General features: G+C 40.5%; 1 protein-coding gene across 1 annotated transcript; it reads left to right on the forward strand.

Annotated features, from left to right (window-relative positions):
* Positions 1-2,604: 2,604 nt before the first annotated feature.
* LOC128871689 (putative gustatory receptor 89a) lies at positions 2,605-3,816 on the forward strand. Its single transcript, XM_054113646.1, has 2 exons — positions 2,605-3,594; positions 3,658-3,816. The coding sequence occupies exons 1-2, from the start codon at positions 2,605-2,607 to the stop codon at positions 3,814-3,816; spliced, it is 1,149 nt and encodes a 382-aa protein (XP_053969621.1).
* Positions 3,817-9,926: the final 6,110 nt, after the last annotated feature.

The following is a 9,926-nucleotide window of genomic DNA, read 5'->3' on the forward strand; positions in this document are numbered from 1 at the left end:
TTTGTAATAGAACAGAATTGCTGGCAGAAGAGTTTACAATCCGGTCACCATAGATACAATTTCTTTACAAATGGTACCGGAAAGAACGGAAGGAGTAGGAGCTGCTATCTTCTACCCTCAGTTTAATCTCCAAAAGTCCTTCAGGCTTCTTAATCACTGTAGCATATTTCAACTTGAGATCTATGCTGCAACGAAAGCAGCGCTGGAATTTACCCCCTCGACACTCGTATAACATTTTCACCGATAGTCAAGCTGCTATTACAGGATCCGGCACTCGGAACGTAACCAACTTCTCACCGCTCACGCAGCTGATGCACGGGCACCAGTTGTCTGTTAGTTAACTAAACGACAGTCCAGAGTATTGTTTACAGGCGCGCGGAAGCATTTTGCCGAGAGTAAACGCGAAAAGAGAAAATCAGTAATTTCAAACTTAAGAGTGCGATTGCATTTATATTTGGCTGGAAAATCACAACCAGCGATTGTTCGTTAGCTCGAGCACCTTAAAGTAAATAAAGTTTTTGTTTATCGCACCATTACTCGTTACAATAATACTGGTAGCATCGCGAAGCGTCATGGAGGTGGTCATCAAAAATGAAAAAGGTTCAAAAAGTGAAGAAGCGACTTGAGCGAAATCCTCGACGAAGTGCCAATCAAATGGCGAAATAACAGAAAATATCGCATACTGTAAAGTTATCTCAAAGTCAAGCCCTACAAGATCCAAAAAGCGCATGATCTCACACTAAAGCAGCAACAAGTCAGACAGTCAGACTTGAGAGAGCGAAGAAGTTGCTTCGCTTAGCCGAAAGCGGTCAATTTTCGAACATTGTATTTTCTGACGGGACACTTTTTTTAAGCAATTCGAAAACTCCCAAAACGGTAGGGTTTATTTGACCGAGAATTTAATTGGCCACCAGGAGGCCACATCCGCCACAGGTAATGATTTGGGCCGCTGTAACCGCAGATGGGTGCTCTCCAATCATTTTCATCGAGCCTGACGTCAAGGCAAATGCGAAATCGGGAAAGTATTCTGGAGGTTGCTTTGAAGCCGTGGAAGGACTCGGCACCGTCTAACAAAGCTCGAGTAAACCAATAATTGCTAAACTAAAAGATTCACCAGTCTAGAGGCGCTGAAAAAAGCCATTGTCCGCGAGTGGGCCAAAATACCTGCAAGTCACATTCGGGCAGCTCGTTTCTCGACCGTCTCAAGGCTATAGTCAAGGCAAAAGGTGGTCATACCGAACAAAAGTAAATTGATTCTAAATTTTGTATTATTTCACACATTTTTTGCTTTAGTTAATTAATAAAAGTAATTTTCCAAACTAAATGTATGGCCTTTTTAATTGGTTACACTTCGAGTGCCGCACCCTGTAAAGCAATAACTGCTGTAATGACTACCTCGGAATGCACGCACACTCTAGATCTAAAATAGACGAGCTCTGCCAGAATAGACAGATCACAATTTACTGAGTACCAGGGCTCAAGGGAATAGAAAGAAATAAGAAAGTTGACGAGCTTGCTAAGGCAGGCACTCGCTTGCCTAGGATGAGTACGTGTGAAGGCAAAACTAGACGAGAAACTAACTCCGACTAACGACGTTGAACGATTGTTTCTACGAAGAACATCACGAATTTTGCGATATGCTGTTCTTAAAGATCTTAAAGATAATTTTAACGTGTTGTTTTATAGTGCAAAATTGTACATCTGCCTACTTTATAAAAGTCAAAGAAGACATGGGAAGAAGACCATCTAGGAATTATGGTAATCACTAGTAGCACCTAGGTGCACTTTCCTAATGCCATGACGCCAAATCATTTGCACTCAATTGTGAACTATCCTATGCAGCATATTTTTTAATTACTGCTGACAAGTTTAATTAGTACTTACTCACATACACACGTATGAGTACACATGCACATATACACGTAGGTATAAAAGGTGGAGCAAAATTAATCATCAACTTCTGTTTTTGAATAACTTCTTTAAAAAGAAACTATATTATTTTGAGGGATATAAATCTTTATTTTGGCCTTTACGCACTCCATTGCTTGTATATTTGTATACTCCAGGTGTTTTGTTCAGAAGTGCCAAATATGATTAACGTACGACTCCATTTGCAAAAGTTATAAATCTTCCAATAGGGTGATTAACTTAGCGCCACCTTGTTTGAAAAGCAATCGCGCCAGAATAACTATAATTAGTTCGCTCATATCGATAAATACGAACATTTTCACGCCCCATTACGAATAATAACAACTAAGCCGCATACCCACACTGACGGATGTCCTTTGGGACAAAGCTGGCCAATGAAACGCGGCAAATAATGACTTAATTTTTGCATAGCAATTTCTAGGCTGCCTCATTTAAATACCATGAATTATTTAACGCTAAGGCATGGCTGCATGCTAAGGGATGCACATATGTACTATACATTACATGCAAATACTCGTACATTCATACTTACACGAGTGCACTATTTACTATAAAATTACAGCAAGAATATTCCTTAATGGCAGTTTTCCATAAAACGGCAAAGCGGAAAAAGTTATTACTCTATCGGGGCAAAGTGCTCGTGGCGTAACTGTAATACAAGTGAAAGACCTCAAAATGCTGCATTCTTCACATCAACGCCGTCGTCTCTACACTGTCGTCTACTTATTCAGCATGCGCTTGGTTTTACTCACCGCACAGGTAATGCTACTAGCGCCGGTTCTTCGCTGCAAGCAACGCGACATATATCGAACCCATTCCGCCTTCAGTTGCCTTGCAATCCTGACATTTTTGTTGTTGTGCAGCGCCGCACCATTTCTACTACGTATCATCGCCTCAACGTACGAACTTGTAGGCGTCCAATATGACAATATTTTCGTGCTAATCGCCATGGTTTCTCAGGTGAGTGATATCGGCATCGTGTTGATCAGCATGATTTCGCAGATTTGGCAACGTCAACGGTTGTGCGATTTCTTAAATCAACTACAAAGCACTGTGCAGCGAGTGCGCACCCTACGCGGTCGCAATTTAGTGAGTGGAGAAGCGCTGCTGTTATTCTGGTTGCAATTGGGACTGACGCTGTACGATGTACTCACGCAACTGGTCTTTCTAGCGAACTTGGCATTTAAACTGGATCCGTGGCAGTTTTTAGTGAATCTGGCATCATTGTATCTGCAGCAATGCCGCGCAACACTACAACTTCTAATTATGGGATCTGTGCTATTGTTGACGGTTTGTTATGAGCAGTTGGCGCTTCGCATGGATGACATCTCGCAGGGCATAGCTCTTGAGCTGATACACTTTGAAGAGCTGATTTCGTTACAGAATGGGTTGGATGAGCTTCTTCGGCAACTGCTCCACATATTTCAGCTGCCTCTCTGCCTCGTTGTTGGTGGGGAGTTCATCAATGTATTGGCCAACCTATACGCACAGCTTTACTATTATGTAATAACAAAAGCTTTGTGGCTGGCTTTTCTTTTCTACTGCGCAAAAATCAGCACAGAATTGTATTTACTCATTCACGTGGTTCATTTTTGCTGCGAGCGACATAAAAACGTTATATGCCTTTTTCTCGAACGCGACATTGACCTGGAGGAGGGAATGGAGGTAGAGTGAATATCAACGCAGGTTAGGTGATGTAAAAATAAAATCTGTTTATTTTTTTTACAGTGGCGTTTCGAATTAACTCATTCGGATGCTTTGTGGCCGCAGCCGATTAAATTTTACATTCTTGGCCTTTTCGAGCTCGATAACAAATTTTGGCTATTCCTCCTCGCCTATTCCGTGAATTTTATAGTAATTATTTTACAGTTTGGATTTTATACATAAGCGAATGGGTTATGGAAAAGCACAAACATGGGTATATGAAAAAATATTTACATTTAAAATGAATGATTTGTGCCAATGGAAGTTATGTAAAAGCCAAAGGCAATTGGTAGATCGAGTGGTTATTTTTTAAGTATCTAAGGGGTTAGATGACTCTGAAACATATACATATGTATCTTTTACATATGTATCTTTGAAATAAGAAAATTAATTCAAGCTCGTTGGGTTGCTGCTTAATGTGGTGGGTTAGGATATATACGAGTGCTGCGCTATTATTTTACAGCAAATCGTGATTTATTTAACTTAAAAGGCAATGAAGAATACATATATTCTTCAGCTATATTAGATTGGCACGATAATCATGGACCCACCAAGTGAAGCCAAGGCCTACGCAAATGAGGCTTTTCTCTTCCTTTGCTACCACCAACAGGTAGCGCATCGAATACGTTCAGAACTAATATAGGGTGGGCCATGTAAAATTTGCTTTTTGAATCGGCTATAAAAAAAAAAAACTGATCAATATTTTTTCAAACTTTTTTTTTTTATTTTGAAGATTGAACCTTGTCATTTATGAATGAAAAATAATATCGTTGAAATGACTGCCACGACTGGCTTTACAGTAGGCCATTCGGTCAACCCAATTTTTAAGCACATTTTCGATTGTTTGGGCTCCAATTTCATGAATGGCAACTTCGATTTCGTGTTTCAAAGCATCAATCGTCTCTGGATGGTTCGCATAGCATTTGTCCTTAACGGCTCCCCACAAAAAGTAATCCAACGGGCTTACTCCGAGGCTCCGAGGCGGCCAATTGATATCGGAATTTCGGCTGATTATTCGGTTTTCAAAAACGGTAGCCAAAAGTTCGAGTGTAACTTTGGCAGTGTGACAAGTTGCACCGTCCTGTTGAAACCAAATGTCGTGCATGTCATCTTCTTCAATTTTTGGAAACAAAAACTCGTTGAGCATATCACGCTCGCCATTTACTGTAACCGCGAAAGAAGAAGAAGATCCACCACTTTGGAAATAGGTTTTCAATATTTTCCAATTTTGTTCAAGCGTACAGCGTCCCATTTCGTAAATGTCAAACCTTTAAGTAAATTATGAACACATTTGACATGTCATTTGTGTTACCATTCTCAAAAAAATTGGTGGTTCAAAAAGCAAGCGCTATATGGCCCAAACGCTAATATTATAGACATATGCCAGCAGCCGTACCCTCTTATAGGAAATGGTATCTGAGCGACTGAGTTCTTCAGCTCAAACAAACTTTTCCAGCTTCAGAGCAAATAGTCACCAAATTACTTAAGCGTTATTCCAAATCCCAGGCTCAGCTGGGGCCCAATGTAGAATACAGGGTGAAGAAAGCTAATATTGCACTTTACACATGTAAGAGAACGTTGGGTAAAAAATGAGGTACTCAACCAAAGCTATCCAATTAGTCCTAGACAGCGATTGTAAGACCAATACAAACATACACGGCACCACTCTCATAGGAAATAAATACAACCAAACCAAGCTGAACAAGATACAAAGATCAACGTGTACCCTATCCACAGGAGCGCTTATCACCAGTCCTACTGAAGCGCTAGACTAACATATCTATTACCATTAGACTTACACATAAAAACAACCGCAGAAACATAGGAAGTTGGTCAACAAGATTGTACAGTCACAGCAAGATCCTCCTACAGGGATCCTCACTGCTCAAAACCAAATCATACTTCACAATACCCGACCTTAAGTTCAAGACACATTATACGCTCCGTTATCCACCGAGAGCCGAATGGAACAAAGGAAAGGTGATTGGATGATTCTACATTGAAATCTACACTGACGGTTCTGACTTTGTTGTGGGAGCTGGCCTCTATTCGGAGCCGCTCAACTTATCCAAATCAATTCGACTTTCTGACTATGACTTTACAAAGAAATTAATGTAGCTATCTTTTCAGATAGTCAAGCAGCTATCAAGGTCTTAGATTCCATTTCCAAACTAGTTTTACAGTGTAGAGTGGAACTAAAATTGCTTGGTCATTGGCTTAATGTGGCACTGGTTCCCGGTTATAGAGATATCGAAGGCAATGAAATATCAGATGTGATAGCAAGAAAAGGTTCATCACTAGACATAAAAGAGGCAGTGGCAGTTGCTTCCCCATTCAACACAATAAAAACATCCGTTGCTTCACACTACTATGCTTTAGTCGAGGGAAGGTGGCAGCAATTAACTGCATGCACTACAACAAGAAAAACATTGCTGTCGTACAATATCCAGAGGACAATTAACCTGTCAAGATGCGCTCGCCCAAGCATCTCACGTATCACTGCATCCCTTACAAGTCAGTGGAAGGTAGAGGATCATGCAGCCAAACTTAACCTTCCTTTCAATCCCATCTGAAGAAGCTGTCAGGCGGAGGGGACAGCAGCAACAACAAATAATAGCACGAAGTGTTCCCTCTCCTAATTCTGACGTAGCTGCTGGTATTGCATAATTTTACACAGCTGTTCTCATAGGGATACCAATTTCAGACATCACAGCATATAGGCATCTCGACAAAAAAATGGTGTGTGTCGATTCTTCATTCATATGGGTCTCTCCAAGGCTTGGCGTAAATATCTGTGCACAGTTAATTTTCAATGCTGAAATTTTCATTTCACGTCTGCATCCACACTAATAAGATCCAATCATTTAGTTTATGATGGGATTCAGCCAATATGCTCGATAAAACCTTGTATGCAATATTCATTATACTTATTTCGCCATAGTTATGGATCGGGCAGAGTTCACTTAAATTTTTAGCGAAAGGCATGTGTGTTATATTATTCGTAGAAGCCAATGAGTGCACCTCTAAAACCTTAGCCGAAAACCCATCGACTCCTGCGACGTTGTTGTACTCTAGCCGCCCTATTAATTTTTATGGACGAAGTGTTATTTTCATAATTTAAAGATGCTCTCGACGTCGGCCATCAAATCACCATCTTTTCACTTAAAGAAAATCATTCCACACTTGAAGCCTTCTGTAAGCCGCCAAACTTGCTGAATGCGCTTAATACGTATGCATATCTTCCTTTTTCAACACCCAGCAGCGATCCCACATGGCTCACGTTGTGCTCTATCGCAGCGTGTCCCTACAGTCAACATGACATTTCTCGACGTACTAGTTGTTGTTTGGGCTCGCCGAAATCCGATTTCTTTTTCTGGAGTGGTACGCAGAAAGCGAGAAATGTGACTATATTACTCTCACTTGTTAGTCTACTGAGCAGTGCTCGCTGAGAGCAGAAGTGAGAGTTGAGTGGTTGATCTTCTAACTGGGTGTTGCGTTTACAGCCTTTCGATGTCGAACTTTGCTTACGCGATTTGATTCACGTGTTTTGCTGTATAGTGAATCCTTCGTATCTTATCTGCCACAAGTCCGATTGTAGGTGCTTGGATCGTAAGTACATCTAAAACGCTGAACGAGTGTCTTTCATCACTTTTTGATGCACTTCAGTTCCTGTACATAAAGTCCAACTAAAATTTTTCTATGCCCAGACGTATTACTCTAAAAACCTGTATATTTAATAGAACTTCACTACCAAATTTTTTCCAGCAACATTATAATTTGTTCCATCACTCTAATGTTATGTCAGTATTCAGTAAGCAGGCTCTAGTCACAATATTCACAAAAAGAGAATTGCAGCGATAAAATCTCATTTTTAGACCAGTTGCTATTCAGCTAGCAGTCTATAGTCTCTATTCTATTTTGTCAGCAAAGTTTTGGCAGGTCCCGAAAAAAAATATATGGAATAAGAGATTAAAAAAGTGACAACGCCGCGTGATAATATTTTCTTAAATTTAAGTTTAAGTTTAATGAATACAAATAAAAAGAAATTTGTTTATCTTCCAGAAGTGCGCGAGAAAAAAACAGGCCACTTTACGAAGTGCAAAAGACCCATTTGTGCCAGAATAAAATATGTGATAATTCGGATATTTAGAATTCCATTTGTACTTCCGGTTAATTAACTATTCATACACAGAAAAAATACATTTTTTAGATAATTCTGTCATTTTACTTTATTTCAGTCCAAATACTTCCTTTCAAATGGCCCCTCCCAAAACTGCATAGGAAACTTTTCTACAATGAGCCAACCTACTGTTTGAGAAATATGAGTTATATTTGCAAGTTAGAAGTCGAACTGGAACACAGGACCTCTTCTATTCGTCACTTCCCTACTCGATATCTCTCTGCTCGACTAACTTATCGAAAAATTTGCATGTGGAAGCCAAGAAGAAGCCTACATTATCAGTTGATTGTCTTTGTTGACTTCAACAACTTCTTGTCTCTAACATACTAGAACCTTAAATTTAGTGACCTAAGACTGGTATAAATTATTGAATGCCAGCACTTGCGTGCACTAAACCGTCCGCAAGAGCTCCTCCACCCTGTTTCTCCTACAGTTTCAAGCCAACTTCGAACGGCAGATATTTTTATGAGGAGCTTTTTTATGGCAGAAATACACTCGGAGATTTGACATTGCCTGCCGAGGGGCGACCGCTATTAGAAAAATGTTTTTTTGCTTAAATTACTTGTGTTTGTAGGGCAGTGAGTTATACCAGTCTAATGAGGTATGACCATACTCGCTAGCGGTGAGTCTTGATCGATAACTTTGTTGTTGGTTTCACATGCAAATTTTTCGTTAATTTAGTCGAGCAGAGAAGTGGCGAATAGAAGAGGTCTGATAAAACCGTCCACGATGTTGACATCATCGGCCTTAACAACCGCGCTGTTAGCTCTGCCCTCTCCAAACTGGATAAAGAGGCATAGCGAATGGGTCTGGTGGTGAACGAGGACAAAACAAAGTAGCTCCCGTCTTCAAACAAACAGTCGGCGCACTCGCGGATCGGCACCCACGTCACTGCTGACAGTTATAATTTCGAGGTTGTAAAAGACTTCGTTTATTTAGGAATCAGCATTAACACCGACACCAACAATGTCAGTCTGGAAATCCAACGTAGAATCTCTCTTGCCACCAAGTGCTACTTTGGACTAAGTAGGTAACTGAGCAGTAAAGTCCTCTCTCGACGAACAAAACTAATACTCTACAAGGCCGTCATCATGCCCGCCCTAACGTATGGCGTAAAAGCGTTACGATGACAACGATGAAGCGACGCTTGGGGTACTTGAGAGAAAGTTTCTGCGGAAGATTTTTGGACCTTTGCACGTTGGCAACGGCGAATATCGCAATCGATGGAACGATGAGCTGTATGAGCTTCACGACGACATAGACATAGCGCAGCGAATAAAGATCCAGCGGCTACGTTGGCTGGGTTATGTCGTCCGAATGGATACAAACGCTCCGGCTCTAAAAGTATGTGATGCGGTACCAGCTGGTGGTAGCAGAGGAAGAGGAAGGCCTCCTTTGCGTTGGAAAGATCAAGTGGAGAAGAACTTGGCTGCACTTGGTGTGTCCAACAGAAATTTGGCTTACAGTTGGACATTAACACACAGGCTCGCATATTTCTTTAAACAATTTTGGATAACATTAAAAATATATTTTTAAATTTGAAGACGAGCATTTTAACATTTTTTCAAATGAAGCTCGGCTTCACCTCGACGATTATGTAACAAAATTAATTGTCGCATTTTGAGGTATGCACATCTACACCTAATTATAGCAAAACCACTGCATCTTCAGCGATTGGCTATTGGTCCGGATTTTGGTTGGGCAGCAGCATCGGACTGTCGTTTTTCTTTTGAAAAATAAACAGAAAGCGATTGTTACAATCAATAGCGAGCGTCGTCACCTTGCCATGTTGTCTAAATGTTTGTTCCCCCAAATTGAAAAGGGTGTTGGGATATGTATGTGTACAACATTTATCTTGGAAAATTGATTAATCATCCCAAACCGCGATGTCAATTGGCTGCCTGGAAGATGCGATTTGACTCCATTAGACTGTTTGTGAAGCACCGTTAAGGATAAATGCTACACCAACTATCTAAAGACTATTAAAGAGTTGAAACATGAAATCGAAGTTGCCATTGGTGAGATAAGTGCCGAAACTTAAGAACATGTGATGAAAAGTCTTGTTGGCAAAAACGGTTACTATGAAGCTAGCATTGGAAGTCATTTGAATGAA

Source organism: Anastrepha ludens, chromosome 2, assembly GCF_028408465.1.
Source record: "Anastrepha ludens isolate Willacy chromosome 2, idAnaLude1.1, whole genome shotgun sequence".
Lineage (NCBI taxonomy): Eukaryota > Metazoa > Arthropoda > Insecta > Diptera > Tephritidae > Anastrepha > Anastrepha ludens.

Bases quoted from the DNA above. Each gene is read 5' to 3' on its own strand.
- LOC128871689 (XM_054113646.1), top strand. From the start codon at position 2,605: ATGCTGCATTCTTCACATCAACGCCGTCGTCTCTACACTGTCGTCTAC. The intron at 3,595-3,657 runs GTAGAGTGAATA...TTTTTTTTACAG, and splicing joins ACCTGGAGGAGGGAATGGAG to TGGCGTTTCGAATTAACTCA.